The sequence below is a fragment of the Alexandromys fortis genome, unplaced genomic scaffold, assembly GCF_014885135.2.
Source record: "Alexandromys fortis isolate MF-2015 unplaced genomic scaffold, M_Fortis_MF-2015_v1.1 scaffold_182, whole genome shotgun sequence".
Taxonomy (NCBI): Eukaryota; Metazoa; Chordata; class Mammalia; order Rodentia; family Cricetidae; genus Alexandromys; species Alexandromys fortis.
In genome coordinates, this window is record NW_026068068.1 from 1,098,988 (window position 1) to 1,125,470 (window position 26,483).

The window sequence follows — 26,483 nt, forward strand, 5'->3', positions numbered from 1 at the left end:
GCCGATTGTTCCTCGAAAGGTGCGGGAGCGTTCCCCAGCCTTTGTAGTCCTGGTCTTTTGCCGGAATTTGAGAGTGACAGGTCTTTTCTCTGGGAGTGATTCCCGCTCTGTAATTTTCCCCGTCAGACGCAGAGCTGAGAAATGAGGCATTTGCTTATTGTGTGTATGGATGGATTTCTGCCCCCAGAATCCTATTCAACTTACTTTGCAAATTGTGCTATAAAGAAGCATAAAATACTTGGAGGACCCTGCAGAAGCCTCCCAGGGCCTGAGCTCAGGGTGGAGCAGAAGCAAACGGCTGCACAGCAAGAGACAATGATGGTTTCACAAGGCTTGTGTGCATCTCTGTAAGCTGAGTCTGTGTCCTTATGCCCCAAGGTCCTCTTCTGGGTGGCATAAGCAGTCCAGAGCTGGTGCAGACTGCAGGGACCCTGCACATGCTAGTCTAGAGAGACAGTCTCGAGGGCCCCGAGCCTATGTGTAAGCCACAGAAAACACCGATGGCAGTATTTGGGGCCCAGTGCCCTGGGCTTGCACACTGGCCTCTCCAATGGGCTCCGGATGTGATGAAAACAGTACTATACCCCAAAGATTAGTGTTTCACAATTGCTTACAGGAGAGATTGGCTGCAGGGCACAGACCCTTGGTGTCTTACCCTTCCTAGCAAGCCGCGCGTATGCCATGTGGCTGTCTTAAAATAGCACAGCTCACACTGCTATGGTTTAGTGATACAGATTAGAAGCTAGGAGGTGTACCAGTCATGGCAGGGTTGGAGCCACAGCCCCACACCATCACCTGCAGCAGCTTGAGGAGTGCTCTTAATCTTTTAGGAACCTCGACTCATTGAAAACCAGATACTTGGCTTTTCTGCAGAAAATAATTGTAGAGTGATCAGTATGAAGCAGAAATTGAGCTCATTAAAAGACATTTTTTTTTCAATTTAAAAGTTTTAATGTGTATGAATGTTTGCCCTCATTTATGTATGTGTACTACGTGTAAGTCTGGTGCCCTCAGAGGCCAGAATAGGGAGTTGGATCTTTTAGAGCAGGAGTTAGAGGTAGGGGCGGGCCTCCATAGGGATGCTCGGAACCAAACTCAGGTCTTCAGCAAGTGTAGCAGGTTCATGGACCACTGAGCCCATCTCTTCACTCCCTTACGTTCAAAGACATCCTTTTAAACATAAAGTTTCACATGAAGATAAAGAGAAAGGCACGCAGGAAGACAGCAAAGTACATCTGAAAGCATGGGCTTGGGCTCCTCTGGCCTCCGGAGTTCCATCTCTGAGGGTTGGTAAGGAATCTAAATGATATCTCAGGGTGTTCCCTTTACTTTGGGTAGGATGTGCTGAGACAGGACAGCGTTAGGTCACAGGGTTACAGAAAAGCTAAGAATTTTTTTTTTTTTTTTTTACTTTCACAGCTTTTTTTTTCTTTGCGATTCCTAGAAAATTATTTGGGAAACAAGTAAAGGCACACTTGGAGGCCACACAGACCTCAGCCTTAGGCACAGTTGATTTCTATCTTAGCATAGACACGTTCTGTGGAAGAGGATACCTCTGTCAGCAGCTGTCACAGCAGATGCTGCTCGCGTCGGAAGCTTTGACTTCTTAACTGGTCAGAGGCTCCAAGCATATTCCAGGGTTAAGGCCTCCTTTTCTTCCTCTACCCTGGAACTTTCCCTGTCTTCCTATGCTGACTCCAGGATTATAGAACAATTTTCTTTGTTTTCTTTTTAAAGCCTAGTTGTTATGGCTGTACCTGGAAATGGGTAAATAGAGGGGCTAGATGTCAAAATAGGTGTGATATGGGTGAAGCTGCTGTCTTGATTCAGTAGGGACAGCCCTCACGGTCCTTGGCTTCATGGGTTTGCAGCATCCTGGAATGAGTGAGAGTCTCCAGACAGCCAGTTCCCTTGGCCGGTGGTACTGCCCTCCCTGTGTGTCTGGGAAGAGCTGCCCTTGACTGAATGCTGAGCAGGCATCAAGCTGTGCTCTGTACCTCATCCCCCCAGAAATCTGCCAGAGGAGCCCTGTTATAGCCCCCACTTCATGGAGATTCACAGAACGCGTGCATTGCCACCCAGATGTAAACAGCAGAGCTGGGACTTACACGTGGGCAGTCTGCTCTGGAGTCTCATCCTAAGTCACCACACACCGCACTGTTAGAGCCAATCTTGGCTCTCTTTCAGACCAGTCTCTTCCCAGGAACAGCTTCCACGCCGTCACAGAAGTCTCTAGGGATGCTTGCCTCCCAAGAGCAGAAGCCAGTCACTGAAAATTGTCACCTTGGGAGCCACATGCAAAGTCACACCCTTCTTCCATGGCTGACCTCATACACTTCCAGTTAGGAGCCGGACACAAATTGCCCCTAACTTCCTTGACAATTTTCTCAACACGTGAGAGGCCACTAAGAAAAAATCCAGGTGCCCTAAACTAACTGACCTCTCCAGAAAGACACAGAAAAAGCATCCTGCCTCAGACATGGATGCTGTTGTACAGATACAGGGCCTGCCCCACACAGACCTTAACTCATTCTAGAAAGACACAGAGTCCTTTCCTGAAAATGCCATATGACACAGTGTTTCCCTATGCTACATGAGAATATGTTTTGGTTTATGTACTGGGTTTTTTTCTTGTTGCCGAATAATTTGGATGAAGAAAAGAGATGACAGAAAAACACAGCACACTCTCCCGTGTTGAAGGCCAGCCTTCTGGGCAGCCATAGCCCAAGCTATCTGTCTCTGTTCTCGGTGTGTACGGGAGGATCTGAAAGGAAGTCTCTGTGGGCTCCTTTTGACCCTACAGCAGCACCTGATACCCAGAGTGTCCTGTCAAATGGGCTTTTCTCCCTCCTGAGCAACCAATCACCTGTTGGTTGCTGAGTCATGAGCTTTTAGGAAGCACTGTCTTCCTGTGAACTCCAGGCAGTACTGACAGCCCTGGGCTATTTTCACTGAAATGATATCCCAGCTCACAGATGGCATCTTTGATAATTACTAGATTTTTTCCAGAATTTGCATATATTAAGGAGTCTTTTTCTTTCAAATTATGGTGGGTAGACACCAGCCAGCCTTCCATCCAAGAGAAGACCTATTTATCAAACCTATCCTGTACACACAGCAGGGCTTATGAGCCCAGGTGAAGTCCTGGGGCTGTCAAGGAGGTAGATGGAATGATTTTTCTGGGCCCATGCCTCCCTGGGCAATGCTCTGGACTTGCCTGTGCACCTGCATTCTTCTTTAGGCATTTATAGAATTAATCCAGGACTCTATTCAGGGGATGGTTTGCTGCCAAGGTTATTGATGAAAATTTCCAAACAGTCAGGCAGACTCCAGGCCTCCTTCAAGCATGTCTATGCAGCTTAGTTAGCGTCACTAATTATCTTTTGATTGGAAAAACTGTCCCCCTCCCAGCTCTGCCTGAACCCACTTCTCAGACTATAACCTGCAGGACATGTGTGCTCTCCTTGGTGCCCTTGTCACTTGCCCATAGGTGCCTCCAGTGTGCGTGACGTAGCCCACCACTCCCACCAGCACATGGTAAGTGCAGGTCATATGAACACAGGAGCACACTGGTCACATGCAGTGCCTGCAGGATGGCTACAAAGGCTGTAACTTCAAATCCCTCCGCTGTAAATGTTTGTGCTCGCTCAGCCTTTCATCCCTGCCTGCAGGCAAGGAAGCCCTGCCATGGTTTGTCACTGTGTGCGTGTCCTCTCAGGTGGGGAACGGTGTTTCTAGAAGGAAGGACGCAGCAGCACACACAGGCTGCATGGGCCAGTTTTCCAGTCACAGCGGGAACACGGAAATATCTACACCTCAACTGAAGCAGCAGCTTTGGTCTGCATGGAGCAGGACCTGATAGGGCGGAGGAGATGACACAGTTGTCAACATTGTTGCCAAATGAGCATGAGAACATGGGTTTGGATCTCTAGGGACTGTAAAAGCCAGGTGCAATGACGCATTGATGTATTGCCAGCACAAAGAAGGCAGGAAAAGAGGATCCTTGGGACTCAGCAGACGTGCAGCTAGCTCCAATTTTAGTGAGAGACCCTATCTCAAAAAACAAGGGAGAGTCCTGGCCTGGTAGCTTTTAATTCTAGCAGCTGGGAGGAGGCAGAGGCAGGTGAGTCTCTGTGAATTCCAGACCAGCCAAGGACACCTAATAAGACCCTATCTTGAGAGAAAGAGAGAGAGAGAGAGACGGACTGACTTTGACCTCTGGCATATGTACACACACACACACACACGCACACGCACACATGTACACACACACATATGTCACACATGCATACACAGGCCTTACTAACAGGCCACATTGTTTCCACTGTGATGAAAAGTACAAACTTTTTCTTTAAAAAAACTAGTTTTGAAGTATAGTACAGAGAAAAGACAAAATGTGGCCTTTGTGCTGTTAATTAAGAAACTATGGCCAGCCCAAAGGACAAGGCATTAGGTCAATCTCCAGCTTCCTCCTGCTGTAATCAAGACATGAAACCATCACTGTCCACAGTGGGCTATAGAAGGGCCTATGTGGGATGCATCTCTATACAGGCTGCTAAGGAATACCTGGTGACTAAGACGCCCAGATCCCCTCTCCCAGCTGATTGATAGATTCACAGGCTCGCACACCACACCACACCACAGCACACCACAGCACACCACACCACACGCTCGCACACCACAGCACACCACACCACACCACACCACACGACACGCTCATCAGACAGCTGGGAGACAGTCAGCATTGGCAGGGAAAGCATCTCAAAGCTACGGAGAGATGTTTGCTTCTCTTCCACAGATGGAAGCATTAGAAGTTGCTGCTTGCTGCTTCATAGTCCCAGAGCCTGTCCAGGGTGTCCATAGCCAAGGCTTCACCCTGAATATGTTCACTGCATCACTGATATGGCTTTCATGTCCACATGCAATCCTTACACCAGTGCAGCCTCACAGGCCGGCTGCTACGGGTTCCCTCAGACCGGAAGTACTGGGAAGATGAGGCAAGAGGAAAGAGCACTATGGGCCAGGTGACCAGGTCCAGGCCGCCTTGTCCTGGGCCAGACTGTGGTGGCAGGTTTGGGCAGTGTGCAACCAAGAGAATGATCATGGCATGGCACGTACTGTCAAAAAATGTCTAAGGCGCCATTTGGGACCAAGCAGTCCCTTCCTGGGCCAGGGAAGGATTTCGGTTTAATGGCTTCCCCTGAACTGGGTAGAAGTATTTCTTCCCTAACAAGCAAGAGAGGCCATGTGGTGGACTCTGGGATTTCCATAGAGGTAGAGGAGCTGAGCAACTGACTCCTGAGCGGATGTGAGCCGTGCAGAGGCAGGTACATCAGCAGCGTGAGCGAAGATGTGAAATGTGTCAGTGAGCAGTGCGCTACCGGGAAGAAGAGCGCCACGCTCCTTCACCTCCGCTGCCATCTTTTGTGCCAGCTCAGCATGGCATCCCTCTCCCAGAACCCAGCCTGTGACCTGCTCTAGGTCTCCTCCGCAGGAGCTGTTCAGGAGTGGCCCTCCCACGGGCCCCATGACCATGCTGCCTGTGAAGGTCCAGTGTGTGTCCTTAGCAACTTTTCCCAGCTCTGAATGTCCTGTAAGCGCAGGGAGGTCAGATCTGGGATCCTCTTCCAAGTGAGGAGCAAACAAATGGCAGTGAGCACCTGGCTGTGCTAGGCGACTCCTCGGGATTCTACAGGGTTTTGTTTTTTTTTTTTTTTTTTTTTTTTTTTTTTTTTTTTTTGGTGTCTATTTTGAGACAAGGGCTTTCTATGGCTGGCTAGCATATTGCATCTGTCTCCCCAGTGCTGGGATTACAAGTGTGATACCGCATCCAGCTATTTAACCCTCCACAACTGTGAATTGGTACTGTTGTCACATTTGACAAATGAGGAAACTGAGGCACAAAGTGGTAAGACAGTGTGCTCACATTCATACAGACCCGTCTGAAGCCAGATTCCAAAGCCCAGCCCTCTAGCTCCAGGCACTGTGAATTAGTGGATAAATGGGTGTGCATCCTAGAAGTCAAGGGGTCAGATTGATTTTGAAGCCCTCTGCTCTGTTCTGGATCCTTGTCAATCCATCATGCTGTATCCTCAGGGCAGCTCTGTGGAAATGCTAACCCTCTCTGGCTCACCCACAGGCTTCCCAGGAAAGCCTCTGACCAGGTACCTCCGTGACTGCCTTCACACACACCAGTGCATACCCAGGACATGGCCCGTGTATCTCCTGATCCCCTCCACGGCCTCACACACCATTGCCCCCAACCCAGCCCCCACTTACCAGCTGCACCCTCTCATGTGCCATCCCTTCCTGGAAGTTCAGTGTTTTCACTTTTGATCCTCCTGCCTCCGCCTTCCCAGTGCTGAGGTTATAGGGTCGGATGCCTTGCCAGGCTTCTGTGGTACTGAAGACAGAACATATGTGTTTCATGCATGTTAGGCAAGCACTCTACCCACTGAGATACATGTCCAGCCCTAGAGGACTATTTTACCATTTACACATATGCTCCTCTCTGCTGGTTGATGTCACAGAGATTTCTCTGGACTACATGCTGTACTAAGCGTTTTATATGCATGAACTTTTAATCTTTCTTGACAACTACCATGTCCTGTTTTGAAGAGAAGAAACTAGGGTTGGGGGTTTTAAATGGCTTGCCCAAATTCACGTAGAGCATATGTGTCCCAGCCAAGGTTCCATCCATAACTGGGATCCTTTGGGGACCCTTAATTCCTTCAGGCTTCCCCTTTCATGGCCTAGGTACACGGCCAGTGTGACTTCCTGTGTCCTTCCCCAGACTTGGCCTGGGGCACACTGAACCTCTCCAGAGCTCTGTTCTGTAAGGCATTGCAGAGCCTTCTCCCGGGGTCCTTTTCCAGAACCCAGTGGCAATCCTTCTATGAGCATGAAGTGAGTAAGGCGTGCATGCGCTTAGGTGGGCAGAGCCCAGAAGACCCTCGTGGGGACTGTGGCACTTTGTTGATTGTTCTGCTGTGTTTTTGAGATTGCCAGAAAATTAGCTGATTTTCCCTTATTTTTCTTTTCCTTCCTTCCTTTCTTCCTTCCTTCCTTCCTTCCTTCCTTCCTTCCTTCCTTCCTTCCTTCTTTCCTTTCTTTAAAAGAGGAACCCATTGGTTAAAAGCTCTCTAAGGCAACAAGCATATAGAAAAATAGAAAAAAGGGAGTGTCAAGGCCAAATGTTGGTCCTGCTGCCCCTTATGGTAGAGGCCTTCCTACCCTCTGAAGGTCTCACTCTCTGGAATCCCTCTCGTCATGTCCAGGGTGCCCATGATGGCCTTCACCATCTCAGTTGCTCTCAAGTCTCAAGGGTTATGTGAGCCACCAACAGCAGGTGAGGGCATGGGTGTCTGTCTACTGTAGAAAGCTGAGCAGATGGGGGGGGTCTTTGTATTTCTGGTGGCCTCTGTCTGAATGAAGCCAGCGACAACAGGGACCTGGGGTGAAGGAGATGAAACTGTGGTTGTAGTCTCCTACCTTCTGCCTTTGGGAGCTAAACAGGTCTCTGGTTCCTACTGTTTGTTGTGTGGCATTTTATTCTTTTGGCTTCTGGGGGTGGGGTCCACCACCCACCTCTCAAATCTCAAATAAATCACATATGGAGGCTTATTCTTAGTTATGAATACCCGGCCTTAGCTTGGCTTGTTACTAGCCAGCATTTTTTAAATTATCCTGGCTACCTTTTACCTCTGGACTTTTATCTTCCTCTATTTCTGTATACCTTTCTTTCCTTCTGACTCCCTGACTGGCTGGCTGGCTCCTGATCTGCTCCTCCTCTCCTTGTTCTCTTGCTCCTCCTCTCAGGTTTCTCCTTCTGTTTATCCTCTCTGCCTGCAGCCCCACCTGTCCTTGCTCCTGCCTCGCTATTGGTCATTCATCTCTTTATTAGGACCATCAGGTGCTTTAGAGAGGCACAGTAACACAGCTTGGCAGAGTTAAACAAATGCAGTGTAAACAAAATAATATTCCCTAAGACCTGCTGGCGAGGGCATGATTCTTTTTCCTCTGTTCTGCGGGGCTCAGCTGTACCTTCTGATCACCTCTTCATGACACTTCATTTTGGTGACTCAAGTCAGTTTCATCTTCTCCAGATGTAGAAGGGCTCATTGTGTCTGGGAAACTTCTAGAATGGGATCTTGCCAGTCAGAAGGTGAGAGCTGGAGGGTAAAACCAAAGGTAAAAGTCAAGGGATCATGTTGCCGTGACCCCAGAATCCTTGCTCTTGTCAGAATGGGAGTTGTTTGGAGGAGAAGAAAATCCCAGACTGAAGGTGTCCCCACCTTATAGTAGACTCCTGGTCTCCCATGTGACCTAGGTTCTAATGAGAAAGGAAGATTCAAACTTTATCTATCTGCGTCTTTGTTCTTGACCAGGATAAGACAAAAAAGTGCTTTGGAAATCTATGTGGTGATGGGGGTTGTGTCTGCTCATGGGTATATAGGTGCATGTGTGCATATAGGTGTGTACTCACACATTTGTTCCTAGAGCCAACTTGCCTCAGTGGCTTGTAGATCTCAGGGCATAAGGGTGGTGATGCCTCCAAACACACTAATGGGCATGGGCTGTGTAAATGCCAAGAGCATGAGAGTAGGCAGGGAAATAGAGGGTTGGCTTGCAGTTCTGGGGGAGTACCAAGTAGGTTTCCTTGGAGCTGCTAACCCCTGACTCTGCCCCTGGCTGTCTTGCAGGAGCTATGCCGCCAGCGTATGTCTGTCCGGCCACAGGATCGGCCTGAGGGGCCACACACATCACGCATCAACAGTGTCTCTTCCCAGTTCAGTGATGGGCCAATGCCTAGCCCTTCAGCTCGGAGCAGCACTTCATCCTGGTCCGAGGAGCCCGTTCAGTCTAACATGGACATCTCTACAGGCCACATGATCCTGGTAAGGCTCGTCTCCTCTAGGGCACTTCCGACTTCTGGGAATGAATGGCAGGCACTGGCAGGGTGTATGCAGTCCACTGTGTCCATCTGTCAATTGCTTCCTGACCTCAGAACTTGCTAGTATCCCTCTGGGAGTCGTGGGTAGAAACAAAATGTGTGTTCATCACTGAACTCTTTCTGTCCTGCTTAGAGCACATGCAGGCATGATCCCTTGGACTTGAGATGGAGTTCATGGCATGCATGCCTTCTAGTGTTGGCTGTGTGTGCCACTCCGTTGGCTTTGATTAATAGTAAGTGACTGCAGACCAGACAAGAGTCATGCTGATCAAGAATGTTCTGTGGAAATGCTTCAGGGGTCTTGCTAGCCTAGACCTGAATGGACGTGTGCAGCAGTCCACTTCCCAGGGGACACATGGCCACAGGAGGCATTCCCTCACTGTGCTGTTTGTGACTTGTCCTTGTCCTGCTTGCTTCTCTTTCTTCTCGAAAGGGAGATCCCAAAAATGCTGTTTTGGAATACAGGCAGCGAGGAGAGTCTAACACCTGGGGCAGACAGCTTATCATCCGCTCAGTAGATGTGTCATATTCCTATTTTATTCTTGAGCAATATATTAATTGCCCATATGTGTGGTGTTTGGTGCTTGTAGTCTTTTATGGTGACAGATGTCTCCCTAATGGACAGCAGTGACTGAACTTAGATCTGGCCCTTCAAGGACTTTAACATTCATCCCTTTTAGAAAAGGAATCGAGAAGTCCAGAGACACTGAGATTTGGTGCTGGCGTGAAGGAGTCAGTACATGTGCTTGTCACTAGCGGCTTGTTTCAGTTCGTGGGATCTGACTTTGGGTGGCAATTTGGTAATACCTTGTGTCTGTGTGGTATATGATATACATTTTTCAAGAGAAACTGTGTTTGGACATGAAAAGCAATTCTGAGTTCAGCAGGAGGGACTCAACCTCCAAGTAGCCAAGATCTCACTGTCCTAAAACAAGGTGGCCCAGGCAGAGGTCAGCAGTGCCACTGGAGCCCAACACAGGCATTTCCTGAATATAGTCACGACTTCACCCACCTACCACACGAGGTCTAGAAAGACATTCAGACCCGTGCAGGTCCCGTTCACCCATTCTCACACCCCGCTTGCCCAAATTGTAAGCCCCAGGAAAGTCAGGCACTTCCAGGAGTGATTGCTTCCATGGCAGGAGATGTGGCTCAGCACCTCCCAGGATGTAAGCCCAGAGGCAGGATGACCCAGTCGCTGTGACCATGAAGGGCTGAGCCATGTCGTGGACTCCGCTTTCTCTGCACCCACTTAGTACAGGCTGTGAAATGCCTCTCAAGCTTTAGTAGAATAGGACTAGCCCAGGGTTGAGGCCAAGAAAGCAAGTTTCCAGCAAGCCAGGGCCAAGTTCCTGCAGCAGCCCTGTGTCGCCCCTCTCTGCACGGGCTGTGGAAGCCTTTTCAATGGATCCTGGCTCGTTACAGCTAAGGGAAAGGTAATGGCAGTGATCAGTCACCCTGACCCTTAGTGGAAAAGTGCTTGCTAATTGGCCAGCTGGCAAGGCAAGCTCGCTAAAATACGCAGCAAGGATGAGGAGTGGACAGTCAGGTGAATCCAGGACCCTGGGCATTCAGTCACAGGGCTGCTCCAGCGAGGGAAGCAGGGGGGGCAAAATGTTATGTCTGAGCATCCAAGCATAAAAACCAAAGAAAATGATTGAGAGACGGTGCTTCCACAGGACCTGAGTTCAATTCCCAGCACCCACACAACCATCTGTAAACTCCAGTTATGGGAATCTGATGCCCTCTTCTGGCCTCCCAGGGCACTCCACACATGTGGCACATAGCCATACATAATGGAAAACCATACATACACATAAAAATTAATTAACATTTTTAAAGACTGAAGGGAAAAATTTAACAAAAATGTTTCAACTCCAGATGGGCAATGGGTATACCCCATAAAGCCATGCTGACCCAAAAATGACCACCAGGACTCATCACTAACTGGATATCTCCCTTGTGATGCTGGGGTACACAAGGGGTAGCAAGCATGACTACTGTGGGCAGGGCGTCAGGCTTGATCCCTGTTTTCCATTGGTTTTCCCACCCGGACTGGCCTCAGACACTCCATGTTCTGTAACTTTCTGCTAGGCTATAGAAACAAGACCCCTTGGAGTCACTGTCCCATCGAAGGTCAAGGACTTGGGCATCAGAGACTCACATGGGAGGAGAAGGTTTCCACTAGATAACAGACTGAACATTACTGAGCTGTGTCACCCCGTGTGAACCAGCCATAGTGACAGTCACTAGCAGAAGAGCCCAGCACCACCAACCCCAGGAAGGACCTCTGTGATCCCTGGCTCTGCAGGTAAAGCAGTTGTCAGAGGAAGCACAGAAAGGCAGATTGCCTGTGTGTGGAGCCCTCAAGACAGAGACAGCTGGACTGGACACATTTTCAGGGCTCTCCTGGGTGCAGGACGCCCAGGGTTCTGACTGGAGCAGAGGTACCAATTCCTGTATGCAATAGAAGCCTGCCTCACTTGCTGTCTGCTGGTTCTGAGTCTAATGTCACATCCACCACCTCTGCCTTACTATCTGTATGGTGGGCTAGGAAGTAGCACCTCTTCCGGTCCCTGTGAGTGTGAAGTGGGATGGCTTATGAGGCATGCCCACGATGTACCTGGACACCACCTACCTGTATCATGGTAAAGCCACAAGTTTGCCACCCAAGGCCACACTCTCCTTCTGCTCTTATTGTTCTTGTCTTTATTTTCTTCAAAGGTGCCCTCTAAAATATTTTATTTTTGATCAACATATTAATTGTACATATGCATGGGGTTTAACATGATATTTCAACATATGCACACAGTACATGTTGATCAAATCCATTCTTTCTTCATCCATCCTCCTCAGACCTCTGGGCACTACCATCTAAATTCAGAGTGAGAGGGCAGGAATAGAGAAAGTGTGACTTTAATACCCAGTAGATCTCCAGTCATTGTGAATGGGTAGAACAGCAAGACATCATATATAGTGAACTAAGCCAGACACGGAGGACAAGCACCACGTATGTGCTCTCTCTCATGCAGAAGGAAGTAGATTTTAAAACTTCAAAGTTTCTGAAACTGGTGAGATGACTCAGGGGTAAAGGTACCTATCATCAAGTGTGACAACCCAAATTCAATCCCTGTGACCCACACAGAAGGTGGGACCAACCCCCTGTTGGTCAGTCACCCTCTGACCTCTACAAGGGCACTGAGGCATATATGTATGCACACATATGATACACACTAAATAAGTACATAAAATGAAATAAAGTTTATAAGTTTCTGCTGGGCATGGTGGTGAATACCTTTAATCCTGGCTCTCAAGAGGCAGAGGCAAGACGTTCTCTGAATTTTAGATATCCTGGTCTATATAGGAAGTTCTAGGGATACACAATGATACCCTGTCTTAAATAGATAAACAAGAAAACAAATGTTTATATTTGGCTTTTTAACAGGTGTTTTAAAAGTAGAACTACCATAGAGTAGAGCTACATCAGTTTTGGGAATGTATCCAAAGGAATCTATCAGCATGCAAAGAGACAACTGCACATCCATGATCACTGTTGCACTGTTGGAAACAATCAAGTTACAGAGCCAGGATGCATGTGCAGTGACAGGTGAATGGGTAAAAAGAAATGTGACACACGTGTAGGGAGAGTTTTCATCCGCTCTAAAGAAGAATGGGGCCATGCTAGCTCTAGGACCTGGAGATGGTCATGAAAAGCAGGTAATACTCAGACAAAATCCACTTGTTTCTCATACACAGAACCTAGATTTTTGAAAAGACATAAGTACACATGCAGAGGAAGAACTATTGTGAAGAATAAAGGTCTGGTGGGAGGAGAACAAGAGAGAGTAATTGGTGTGACTTTTGAAACAGACAGAGATACACACAGCAATGAACCCTATAGTGCTTTACAATTATAAATACTAGATACTTTTATCAGGATTCCAAGTTTGAGGGCAGGAGGAAGGAATAAGGAAGAAAGGAAGAGAAAGAAAGGGAGGAAAGAAGGGAAAGAAAAGGATAAAGAAAGGAAGAAAGAAGAAATGAAAGAAAGAGGGAGGGAGGGAGAGAAAGAAAGAAAGAAAGAAAGAAAGAAAGAAAGAAAGAAAGAAAAGAAAGAGAGAGAGAAAGAGAGGAGAAAGAAGGAAGGAAGAAAGAAGGAACAAAAGGAAAGGAAAGGAAAGGAAAAAGAAAGAATCCAAGTTAGTTTTGAGAAGCTCAGAGGAACGGTCCTGTCCCCCACACTCCTCACCCCAGCTGCTATGGAAGATGGTCTGCCTGATGAAAAGTGGGGTGAGGGAAGAGGAGGGGTGCCATGTTGGAAAGGGGAGCAGAAGCTGGCAGGGCACACAAGCTTGGTGGCCAGTGGGAAACGTTTCATGCTGTTCTAAAGAAATGTTCACCTTGTGGGATGCTCAAGTGAGTTCAGAGCTCTAAAACACTCCCTGCTGAGCAAGGGCAGCCACTAGAGAAACTCTTAAGGACGGACATAAAGTCACCACGGTGAAAGAGTATGGGGACCCACCTTCCTGGTAAGTCCTTGCTAAAGGGAGAGGTGCAGGCTTGCGTTTACTCGCCAGAAGATCCGTTCCCATATCGTGCCTGCCTTCTGCAGGGAGATGTTTCCGCGTGGCTGGCCGCGTGCCTCCTAAGGTTCACTAATTACTTGTAAGCCAGCCCAGCTTTACAGCAGGAAAGTGAGCGTGGTGTACGTCACATGCAGAGGGACAGGCGCTACACTGGGGCCATCATTAGAAAATGTCACTTGGTTGCTTGCTCACTTGCTTGGTGCCACTGGCTGGGAGCCTCCAGGGAATGAACATGTGCAGAACAACGTGGGTGTATTCATCTCTGTTGGGCCCACAGAGCTCAATGAGGGAAAGCATCCTGAATTCAGACATTTTAAGAACACTGCACTTGAAGACAGAGGCCTGGGTCCCCTTAACCTTCTCAATGACAAGCTCCTTGAGCCTCTGTGTAGTTCTGTCCCTAGACACCCACCAAGCAAGACCCAAGGCTGAGCCCATTTCACAGATGAAGGTGGTGAAAGCAAGAGTACTGATGTAAAACCACGAAGCACAGAAGTGTCAACCCTGGACGGGCAGCTTCTCATCACAGCAAACAAGCTACAGCTCCTGAGTGTCACCAGAGCAAAGGGGCTGCTGAGAGCCAAGGGGTCATGTCCTCTGTTCCTGGGCTTATGATGGAGACATCAAAGGCCTAGGGGTACAAAGTACCCTGTGACCATGCTGGAGATGTCCAGAAGCTGGCACAGGATAGGACCCCCAGGAGTAACCCTGGGACTAGGAACAGAGTATAGGCTCAGGATATGAGGCTGGGTTGGGATGTTGTAGGATTGGGCTCAGAGTGTGGAGCCAGGTATGAGGCGTCTGTCGGTTCGGGTACAGATATGGAGAACTCCTTCAGCGCCAGTGCTCCTGGCCCTCTTGGCTTCAAGCACTGACAGACTACAATCTGCTCCTTCCTGCTCATGGTCCCTGAGTGCTGGGGACCAGGAGCTGGACATTTAGTCACTGAAACACACACGAGCCCGTACTATGTGCCTATGGTCAATGTGGCCTGAGATCCACCCCTTCCTCTGGAAAGAGGGTATCAGGTAGCCTCTAATAAGAGCAAGCCTTCAAACCCATACCTGTTCCACCCAGCCACAGGGCCAGGACAAAATGGGTATTTATGAATAATCAGTTTGTTTATTCCTATCTGGCTCTCTCTCAGTGTTCAGGTACTCATCTGCATGTGACAACCAGTGGTGTTCCCACCCCAGAAGAGGCAGGGATCAGTTCCCTAGGGCAAAATTTCAAGACAAACAACAACAAGAAGTCTAGTCAGAATCATGTCACAAGCTGCAATGTAGGGAGGTGGGCGTCCAGGTGTCTCAGGCACACACACCTCTATGTTTCCCAGGTATCAGTGAGAAGAACATTCTGGAAGGTGTGTGGGAGGCTGTGCTGGGTCTTTGTCCCCAGATCCCAGTCTGTTAAGATTGAGGCTTAAGATAGAAAGGAAGGTAACTGGTCCTGGAGACCGAAAGCCTATGATTTGTGGCAGACTGCTTTCTGCCAAGGTCTCTCCCTGGCTTCACGATGACCATCTTGATCACAGGGCCTTTCCTCCATGCAAGCGGGTGCATCCATGATGTCCAACCAGGTGAACTTTGGATGTCTTTTTAAATGAATCTCCTCTTGAAGGACCCTGGCTTCCATGAGGTCACAGCTACCTGGGGTGTAGGGATCTACCATTCCGATTTGAGAAGATGGAGGCAACCCCAGCCCACATGGTCTGCCAGCCTGCAGCAATGAGAAGCTGCTCTTCCAGTCATAGCTCACGCGGGCTTCTGTTTCTCCTCCACAATTAGGCAGCCCTCTTTGGCTTGTCACCTACCACAGATTCTGGTGATGGATATTGAACTGAAGAGTCTGGGTGCTTCTGCTTTCCAAAGGAGAGCCAAGCCACTCATCCCTACCATTCTGGTGCACACTCCCTGGGCAGGAGAGTCCACAGCATTCGTTCAGGGCCTAAGGAAGTTCAGGAAACTCATTTGCTCCTGGCCAGGAACCGTGTGTGTGTGTGTGTGTGTGTATGCATGTGCGCGTGTGGGTGCGCGCGTGCGCAGGATGCTGGAAGCTATTGTGTGGGCCCCCCAGCAGCAGGAGCCTTATTAGCAAAGCCATCAAGGACTATGCACTACCACCCATCCTTCGTGTGGGCCACCTTAGGGTGGGAGGGTACAGGCCTGCTGCTTCTGAGAGAGAGAATACCTTTGGATACACCCTAAGGAGTAGCTTCCTGGCCTCCCATGACTGGGGCTGTCAAACCAGTTCTTCATGGGTGACATGGGTGGGTGCGATATTGTTTGGGAATATTATTTGAGTTCTTCTTTACCTGAGGAGGGGGTATCTTGTGGTTTTGGTGGGTAAAGGAGGGATTCTTTTTATTACTAAAACCCATCTGAACATCTGATTGGCTACATAAAGTGCTAGAGCGGCTGGCACTCTGCCTTTCTGCCCTCTGGGTTTCTGGTGTCATCTTTTCTGTCTTGGCTCTGGCAGCTTAAGGAAAATGTCTATGGCCCAATCTCACCCAGACTCCAGTGAGGCACACAGTATATTCTGAGCAGCTGTGGCCTATGCACATTTCATGCCCACTACTCGCCGAGGTAGACTTTGGTCTCCCGATGGGGTGGGGGACACAGAGAACCTGTGGAAAACGTGTAAGAAGAAGAAGGCAGCCACCTGGGATGGGTCGTGGACATTATCTGGAAGAGTGTTTGGATCTGGTACCTCTGACCTTGAGACTTTCTTTGTTGTTTTCAAAATTATTTTCTTTTCTATTTCCATTCTTTATGGACCTTATAGTGCATGATCTGGGTGAAACAGAATAAATAAGCATCCAATTCATATTTGCTGAGTGATGCTGAAAGAGCAACACCGAGACTGGAACTGGCAGCCTCGTGAATGACATCCACAGGGGAAGCTTGGAAACCAGTGTCTGGAACAGGACTCAGAAGTGTCACTCACCCAGTGTTTTCTGAGTTCTGGTGACAGAGATGCCTACAACTGACTGGGCCATCCTTGGTAGACCTGGCAGGGTGAGTCATGCCCAGGGTATAAGCTGGGCCCACTCAGTGCCCCCCATACCAGTGGCTTGTAGGCACACTGCACTTAGTTGAAAGTCAGCTATAGTATCCCAATGGACTCGCCTGGCTGCTCACATACATAGAATAAAGTTAATGTGCTTTGTAAAATATAAGTATTGAAGTTCTACTGAATTACACAGCTCTACAAACATCATGGATGAGCGTAACTGCCCAAGGTCTGCCTACCTTTGTGTGCTCAGTGTGACTCTGAATAAAGACAATAGGTATCTTGTTCTTGGGAAGCTTATACTAGAATAGTTAGAGAAATGTGAGCTAGAGCCAAATGCTAACTGTGAGCTCTACTAGAAGACTTGTCCTTCATGGGACTTGGGTGGATGTTGGCACAAGGTCTTTGTTGCTGAGGAGCAACACTGTGGGACAAGAAAGAGACTGTAGGGATGGCTCTGCCTCATCAGGACCCTCAGAGCCATTTGTAATTAGAAGATTTGCAGAAGAAGCAAACAACTGGGTAGCCCCATACACACGAATTACTGTGGTTCCTTAAGACCAAGAGGTCAACACGCCCTCCCTCAGCTATCCTGTCTGTTAGCCAGAAGTCAAGAGCATTAAGAGACAGCATCCAGAGATGGAAAGGACCCTGGCCACGGTCCAGAGATGCTGTCCTCTCCTGGTGCAAGAGAGAACAGCCTGGAGACAGAGTTACTGTCATAGGGTGACACGAGACATTGTGGTCTCCATGTTTCCCATCTATGAAGCAGTACCACAGGATAACTGTGAAGCACAGGAGGGCTCTCCCAGCATGCTCAGCATTGCAGTCACTCTTCATCCCTGAACATATGTCTCCAAAAATGGTGGTCTTGACTCTATAATTTAAGTAAGCTCTTCTAACAGAATCAATTATTTCCAGTTTCTGGGTGTCCAGCCCTGTTTTATGTTCTGCACACCCTGACATGTTATCTGCTTGTTGTTTGCTTCAGACAGGCTCCCCTTCTTTCTTCTGAAGTGACTGATTGTCTCTGCTCACCCCTTTACCCTCAACCAGCACAGCAATGCATTTTAGTAGCTACCCCAGGGATGAACAGCCACACCTAATCTCCCGAGTGGAATGAATGTCTCCATCCTCGTCTCAAGCCTGGCACATGGACACTGGCCTAGCTTCCCTCTCAAGCAGGTATATGACTGTGGCTTGAGGTTTAGCAGGCACATGACCATCCACTTTGATTACTATTTTTTGTAGACAGTGCTTCTTCAGATTGACCCTACATGACATTATTGCTTTCCCTTTGGTTTTCCTTTGTATTCTTGCTTCATTTTGGGTAGGATTTCCTTCTTTTCTAAAATATATCAATCATTGAGTAGGACTGTCCCTTAGTCTTTATTTAAATGCCTACTGGTTGTCTTTCTGTCATCTTCCTCTGTCCCCTCACTGTCACCAGGGCTACAGGGTGACCTGCAGCTGCTGTGGTGACTCTCCTTACATCCCCTTTGATTCTCATTGCTACTTCCTGTTTGGAGATTTCCTTTTGTCCTGTCTTAGGATAGAACTTACTTTTTTGTTTGCTAGTTTGTTTGTAAATTTTATGCATGTGTATGATGTGTTATGATAAAATATACCCTTCCAATCATGGCCTCTTAGTCTTTGTTATTATTCATTGTCTCTATTAGTTGCCTCCTCTCTGGGGAGGGTTGAGAGATTGGTATAATTTAGAGCAGTTTATTAGAACTTTTAAACTTTTTCTCTCAAGACCTACTGTGATTCCCAAATCTGAGGATTCTTGCCTTCTGTGATCCCCAAGTCTGAGAATTTTTGCCTTCTGTTGATTCTGGGAACTTACATATGGCTTACAGTGTGATTTTTGTTTGTTTCTGTAGTAGGAATTGAATCCAGGATCCTATGCATGATAAATAAACTTCTGCCACTGAGCTAATATCCACAGCCCACCATCTACAATTTAAAATTGACTCTGTCATACTCTTCTCTAGTAGAAACACTTTTGTTCCCATTTCTTAAGTATTTTTCATATCTTTACTCTTTATTTCTGTCTCGTGTTCACAGGACCTCAGTCTACTAGTGTGTAAGTCTTCTCTTCAGCTGTGTGTACACTCTAACCCATCCACTGTGTGCTCAGTTCAGCAGTGTGTACACTCTAACCCACCCACTGTGTACTCAGTTCAGCAGTGTGTACACTCTAACCCACCCACTGTGTGCTCAGTTCAGCAGTGTGTACACTCTAACCCACCCACTGTGTGCTCAGTTCAGCAGTGTGTACACTCTAACCCACCCACTGTGTGCTCAGTTCAGCAGTGTGTACACTCTAACCCACCCACTGTGTGCTCAGTTCAGCAGTGTGTACACTCTAACCCACCCACTGTGTGCTCAGTTCAGCAGTGTGTACACTCTAACCCACCCACTGTGTGCTCAGTTCAGCAGTGTGTACACTCTAACCCACCCACTGTGTGCTCAGTTCAGCAGTGTGTACACTCTAACCCACCCACTGTGTGCTCAGTTCAGCAGTGTGTACACTCTAACCCACCCACTGTGTGCTCAGTTCAGCAGTGTGTACACTCTAACCCACCCACTGTGTGCTCAGTTCAGCAGTGTGTACACTCTAACCCACCCACTGTGTGCTCAGTTCAGCAGTGTGTACACTCTAACCCACCCACTGTGTGGAGTTCAGCAGTGTGTACACTCTAACCCACCCACTGTGTGCTCAGTTCAGCAGTGTGTATACTCTAACCCACCCATTGTGTGCTCAGTTCAGCACTGTATACACTCTCACCCACCCACTGGGTTTTCGGTTTCAAAGAGTGTGTTTTGATTTGCAGTTGTTCAGTTCATTTTCGCAGCTGCCTGGTGTCCTCTAGTGTAGTTGGTTCTTCGTTTCGGTACCTCTGGTGGCAAACCCACTGTGTGATTCTTCTCCAGCTCCTAGGAGCCAGCTCTCCTCTCTAGCTGGTGTGCTTTAGTGCCTCAGGCAGCTGTTGCCTTGCTGTGTTCAGACTCTCAGCTCCTCAGTGGAGTGAATCTGGATCTCAGGATTTTGCGTGGCCTTGTGCTTTGTGGGGTTTAGAGAGTGTATTTGCCAAGCACTGTGGACTGTCATGAAACAACCATTTTTTCATCAGTTGCTTACTTTAGGCCCCAAATGACCCTTATGTGGCTGATTTGAGCATTAATTGTAGATGAGGCCCATGGTTCAAATGTGTCAGCACTGCCGGTCTCCATAGGAACAGACATGCTGTGCACCCACACTGAGTATGCAGACCTCAAAGGGTTCTGGTCAATACGAAGTCTCAGGCCCTCTTTCTGCCTCCCGTGGGTATTTTTTTGGTTTTTGTGTTTTTGTTTATCTTCTCTCTAGACCCTAGTTTTAGTGGAGGAAATTGCTTTGCCCTGCCCTCTCTTTAGGATTTGGGTGTCTTCAGGTTAGTTGTCTCTGCATAGATTTCTTCTTCATTTTGTATTCCTAGATTTGGCTCTTAGTTTTGTAACTATGTAGTTGCCATTTGTCCAGTATATTTAGGGTGTTAAGATGTCTCATAGAGGAAGACAGTTGAGGATCTCTGTTTTCCATGCTATTAGGAACACTCTGTGCAGCTTAGACAAAGGATGCAGGGAGAATACAGTTCTACATGGAATCTCACATCACATTGACAGCTGATTCAAAAACCACACTCGTGCTGCGGTACAGCGGCTGTCCGCACAGAAGCCAGGCAGTGCCATTACATACCTTAATCCCAGCATTCAGGACACATAGGAATGAAGATCTATGTGAACTAGAAGCCAGTCTGCTCTACGTAGGGACCTCCAGGTCAGCCAAGGTTACACGTAAGACTGTTTTTAAAAAGAAAGGGGTGGGGGGCAGTAAGGAGGAAGAACAGCAATTCTAGCCGCAGGCGAGCACAGCAGGAAATCCCAGCTGCACATAGCACTGCCCTGGGGTGTCCCAGGTGGCATGAGCAGGGGACCATTGGCAACCCACTCCTGCTCCACCTGTCAGGCCTGGTCAGTGTGTGGCGTGTGGCTTGGGCACTCCCACGGTATGACTGGCATTGAGCTGGGCAGAGACTAAGGATATGTGATGGTCTCACTCTAGTTGTCACCCCACAGTGTGACACGCCTGCGTGTTCTGCCGTGTCTGGAGCAACGGGATGAGACGAGGGAGCCCTCCTGCATCTCACCCGATCTTTTGCTTTCACTTCACCTCTTTTGCTCTGCTAGGATGCTCTGGGGAGGTAGAGGAGACAGACCCCTGAGCTGCAGTTCTTCGGCTGAGAAGGAACTGGGCACCTGGATTTTGGTCGTGTGTAATGTCATCTTGCTGGTGCAGAGTCAGTTTCTTTGACCCTGTGTTATCTCCTCATGAGCACATAGCCTGTTAGCTTTAGAGAGAGAAAAATCAAAGCAGCCTCTTGCGGTGGACATGTTCAAAGTCTCTGCAAATACTCTGTAGCATGTTGGAGAGCCTAGTATCCTAACTGCTCCTACAGCAGAGCCCCTAGCTGTCACTGTCCTCGGAAACCTTGCCACACTTGCTGGAATTCTTTATTCTTCCTAAAAACTTCATCAGAAAATCGTAATGACTACATCACTGGCACAGAATATAAAAGGCCGCTGCTAAGAAAAGCCCCGCTGCTTTGTAACCATGAGGCTGCTGTGTGTTGCTAAGCAACCGTCTCTCCTCTTCCCTCCTCCCAAAGGTTTCCCTGCCCTAACCACACAGAGCAGAAATGTGTCCTCAGGGCCTTCTTGTGCTACTTTGGGTATTGGGAAGGCGTTGGGTCTTTGAGACCCTTAGCTCCTGTCTTTGTGACTTGGAAGCAGCTGTTTGAGTTTTGTAGAAGAGACCATCGAGTTGGGGTGAGGGGAGGTGACTGGTTTAAACTCATGAATCTGTTGTAACTCTGCATACAGAAATAGTACACAGCAGGGGTCCTGGAAGAGGCTCTTAAAGGCACCAGCACTGCCTGGCCCTCCTAATTTGGGTGTGGGCAAAGGCATACTCTATGGGGCCCCAGCATGTAGGGCATGGTTGATAATGTTTGCTGTGGAATTTTTTTAATTTGTTTTTCTCCTTTGAATTTGTTACCCTTCTGAAAGGACAGACTTTGTAATCAAAATCAGTAGTACACTTTAAACCCCTTTTTCTCCTGCCTTCCCTTGAGCCCTTTAGGATACAGTGTTGGCTTAGTAATAGAATTTTCAAAGATATCCTACCTTAAAGTATGTTATTTAAATCAAAGGGGTGCGGTGAAGATTGGAATCGAATGGCTACTTTCTTATCTAGTAAAGAATATCACCAATCTGTACTAACACGAATATGCTGTAAAACAAAGGTTTGCAATGAACCCTCTCAGACTTCCCTGTGTTAGAAAGAAGGAGCACACCCAGCTTTACTCAGATTGCCTTGGTACTTCTCTTTCTGATTTCAGACTTCAGCAAAGCTGGGGAAGGTGGCTCTCGAAAAGGCTGGTATTGGTGTCTGTTAAGCAATTGTGGTCAAACTTTGATTATCCAAACAGAATGAGCGGATTTGATCATTCAGAGAGAGGTTTCAAAGGTTAAGAATGGAGCTGCCGATCTATTCAGAATGACAGGGTTTTTCTCTTTGTCTTCCACGTAATTTCTTCTAAAATTCCCCGACTTTTCAATTTGTGGAGATAACTATATCTTCGGCACAGCACAGTAGCTTAGTGGTAATTATTTATTTGACAAAGGGTTGTTTCAGAACTTTCAGAAAGCAGAAGTCAGGAGAAATATAAAACTGGATTAAAATTCCTTTAGACTTGTTTTTAATCAGAGTTGCTGCAGACTGGGATTAAAAGTCTCCACTTTGTCAATTGTATTGTTTTTTGCTTTTTTTTTTTTTAATTTTTTTTTCCCTTTTAAACTGTCTGTACGCCAAAATTACAAGGTGAGAAGCATACAAAAGATATTTGGTAAAGGCGGGCGGTCTGGGTAAATAATGCTCCTTTCATTAATATATTTCCCTTATTAACTGTGTAATTAATTGTACATAGCTAAAAGAAGCCGTGGAAATTGAGTTTTGAGATGTATCAAAGCTGACTTTGGCTTCACACTTCCATACAATTTATCATTAATGAGGCCCGAGACGGAGGCTGCAATCTATAATTATGACTCACATTTGAATGACAAGCAAAGAATTTTATCAGCAGAGTTTTAAATGAAAAGGGTTAGCAGTTAATGTTGAAACTGTTAATCTTTCTCATGAAAATAATTTTGGAGAATATGTTTTAGTGCGAAGAGAGACTTGGGGAGAGCATTCTCTATTAAAATGGCCATTTTCTGATACTCTGGGTGAATTTGTCTACATTTGACAGCAGGGTGCAAATATTTTTGAGAGTGAATGAATATTTTATGGGGTACAGATCTGCTCATGCATTCTGGGAATGGATTATGCAATATTCCCACATACCCTGGCTCGGGTGAGTCTATAAGCCAGTTAGAGAAAAAGGCTGAAAGAATTTAACAGATGTGAGAGTATTTGAAAAGAAATGAACATTTCATTGTTTAATATCACAGATCTCTGCCTTCATCCCCTTCTCGTGGTTCATTGGCTTGTAGATAATAAACGGTCAATACTGCTGGAGAGCTGGAACCTATCGCCTGAGCCCACAGCGGGCACTGCAGGACTTCAGAGAGGCTTCTGACTCTCGTGATCAGCCTCTGACCACACTAAAGTGGTAAGAGCTTTCTCCCACTCCAGGGACCGAGAGGGGCCTCTCTCTTTGTCATTGCCCAGGGAGTGCCAGGTCCTGGACCAAGCAGTTTCACACGAAGGTGACTTGGTTTATAGGGAGGCCTAAAATTTCATCTTTTGTTGAGTCAGGTACTGACTAAGGGCTACACCTATACCCCCGTGTGGGTGGAGACCCCTGGGCCAGAGAGATAGGCCAGTGCTGAGCTTTCTGAGGACGCTCAGGCGGCCTCCTGTGGTCAGTCTCCCAGGAAAATCCACACACATTTGATTTACTGATAGAGGGATGAGGTGACAGGCTGAGCTGCTGCAGACCTTTGTAGACTTCTAGGTCACCCCACATTTAGGGGCCACTGTATGATGTGCATCTGTGATGTTTTCATGTCTTAAAATTCCTCTTTCCCCCAAGTCTGTCACCATCTTCATCTCAATCTGAATATACCTTTCTGACTGGAGCCCCTCGACCTCCCATGTATGAATCGTTCATAAAATATTCTGTGGGACCCAGGTGGTCTGAGGGCAGTGCAGTGCTCCCACACACCAGGGTTCGTCCACTTGCCAGGACTGTGGCTTTCACAGCACACCTTGTGTTGTGATGCATGCTGGAGTTCAGCCTGAACACTCTGAGAACACCTTCTCTGTGGAAAGGCATAGCCAAGGCTCTGTGTTACCTAGACTGCCTTCAAATCCCAAGCCCTGTATTAAGTTACTGGCTGTTAATTTTGGGTGCTACTTGGAGTTCCCTTACCTTTGGTGAGGTTGCCTATAGCTAGACAGAAGTATTAACTAAATGTACAAATATTGGTCTATGTAACAAAAGCCTGAATGGTTTTAGAAGCATCAAGGTCATTTGATGAAATTTTTAAGACTTTTTTTTTTTCTCAGACTTTTGACCTCATTCCATTATTGCCTGATTAGATCAAATCTTAAGATTTTTTTTTTTTTTTTTTTTTTTTTGCTGGGATAGAGCTTAAACAACTCAAGTATTTTGTAACTGAATGCTTGCAGAAACTTGAGGACCCGAGGAAGACAAGGAGCCCAGAATGGGCGGTGAATGGGGCTAAGATCTTCTAGTTTGTTCTGCAGCAGGGTACACAGCACACATGCACACTCTCCATCACTTCATCTCTTCTGTTGTTAGGAAAATCTCAACCACTGCAACGGGTATGGAGGCAGCGGGAGTTCCGGCTTATGTAATCAGTCTGCCCTGTGCAGAATGACCTTTCTGAAGCACTGTCACCGGATGCCTCTGTTACTGTAGATGCTCCAATGGCTTCCCCTTGCTCTTAAAATAAACACCTGGCTCCTTGCCACAGCCAAGCTTCTGAATGACCAGGCTGGCAGCTTCACTCTGTCTCCCTCTCCCTTCCACCCAACTCCTCTCTGGAAAGTTCCAAATCCATTCTCACCTCAAACTAGGAGCTTTGCGGTTCCTTCCCTAGAGCACCCTAACCTTCTCATTTCCAGATCCTAAGCTGCTCCAAACACACAGACGCAGTGCCTCCCTCAGCTCAACCCTCACACCTTTGACCCTTGTTAATTACGTTTATTTGTGTTCTGTGGACTTGCCACCCAAGGGAATCTAGCCCCTCAGATCAGAACTTCTACAAGCTGGTGGTTGGGTTCCAAAGCCTGCAGTACTCAGACTCAAAAGTCAGGCTGATCAAACTAGCTGATAGCCAATAGGAGGACAGAAAGAGGCGGAACAACCAGCCTTAACTAGATGCAGCTCCAGCGTTTCAGACCCAGCTTGCCAGACAAAGCACCTGCCCTGACTGTGAATATTAATGGTTCTGCACACTGGGAAAGGGGGTACAATTCCTTTAATTATTTTCCATTTCTATTCATCATTGTATTTTACCAATGTTCATATAACCTTCATTTTTAAGATGTTAAATAAGATAATGAGAGTCATAAAATTGTTCATTTATAATTCTTTGAGTGCCTCTGAGGACAACAACCTGGTGGCATGAGCATGCAAGGACTGTTACCCTCATCAAAGCAGCACCATGTCCTACAGTCTTCACACAGAGATCCCTAACCCTGTCCTGTGCCACATCATATATTACATCGAGCTGGAAAATCCCAGAATGAAACAGACAAAGCTTCCCCTGCTTGTTATGAGTAGGGAAAAAGGACAAAGTTAATTAATTATTTAGGCTTAATCAGAATACTTCTGGGGAGTAATGTGTTCACCGATACTTTCTGCCTTAACTTTAAGTCTACAGAACTGTGGTTTTATTTTTCCTCTACAAGTCTGCATCACACAGTCCAGGGGAAGCTGAGCATCTACAGGCTCCTGTGCCTCTGGGTATTAGGAGCATCCTTCAGAGCTCTCTGGTGAGCTCTGTGTCATGGGCTGGGTGCAACCCAGAGCCCAGGTGTTGACCTAGCATGCTCACAGTCCCAGGCTCTGTTCCTAGCATCCCAGTGACAAGCAATAAAAATGACCTGGAGTCATGGCTAGTCTCAGGCCATCTGGGCATCCAGAACCGTTTACCAGTGGAACTTGTAATTCTCAACTTCAGTCTGTATAGGGAATACCAAAAGTCAACATTATAGAATGACAATGTATTATTAATTTTCCAATTTCCAGTGGACTGTGCTCTGTGCAATTAAGATATAGCCTTTTTTCTTTTATCTTTCAAAGCAAGTGAAATGTGGCTGTTTCACTTCCAAGGAGCAGGTCCACCCCGAAGCAACTCCCCATGACACTTAGGAAGGGCACACCGATCTCTTGAGCGTTATTTGAGGCCAGGGAGTACTTAGTTCATGCATTTTCCATTACAGAAAGGATTTGGGAGATGGATCTCTCTATGTAGAGCAGACTGGCTTTGAACACTCTCTGCAGCTCAGCCAGCCTTGAACACATGATTCGATGACAAGGCCCGTCCTCCCAAACCTCAATACATGAGAAGGATTTTTAATGAAATTGATAATTTAACAGTGTCTGTGGCCTCAAACCCCCACACACTGAACTTGCCATGTCTTCCCTGTGCTGTTGCATCACCTTGACTTGCTCGTGAAGCCTGCTCCTCCACCTTAACTGAGTGTTGGCTGAGGACTTTCTCTGTATGGTGTTCGGTTTTGAGGTATTTCTACTGCACCAAGGATTTGTGATTTTTTTTTTATCCTCACAGTTTGATTGATTTCAATAAGAGGACGGAGAGTACATTTATTAGCCACTTGAAAAATC

General features: G+C 47.3%; 1 protein-coding gene across 1 annotated transcript in view; it reads left to right on the forward strand.

The window, feature by feature from the left end:
• Positions 1-26,483, forward strand: part of Ptprn2 (protein tyrosine phosphatase receptor type N2) — a 704,719-nt gene that overhangs the window by 604,523 nt on the left and 73,713 nt on the right. The window contains exon 14 of the mRNA XM_050120851.1: positions 8,703-8,897. Coding sequence (XP_049976808.1) covers positions 8,703-8,897 — 195 coding nt within the window. The remainder of the gene's footprint in view (positions 1-8,702; positions 8,898-26,483) is intronic.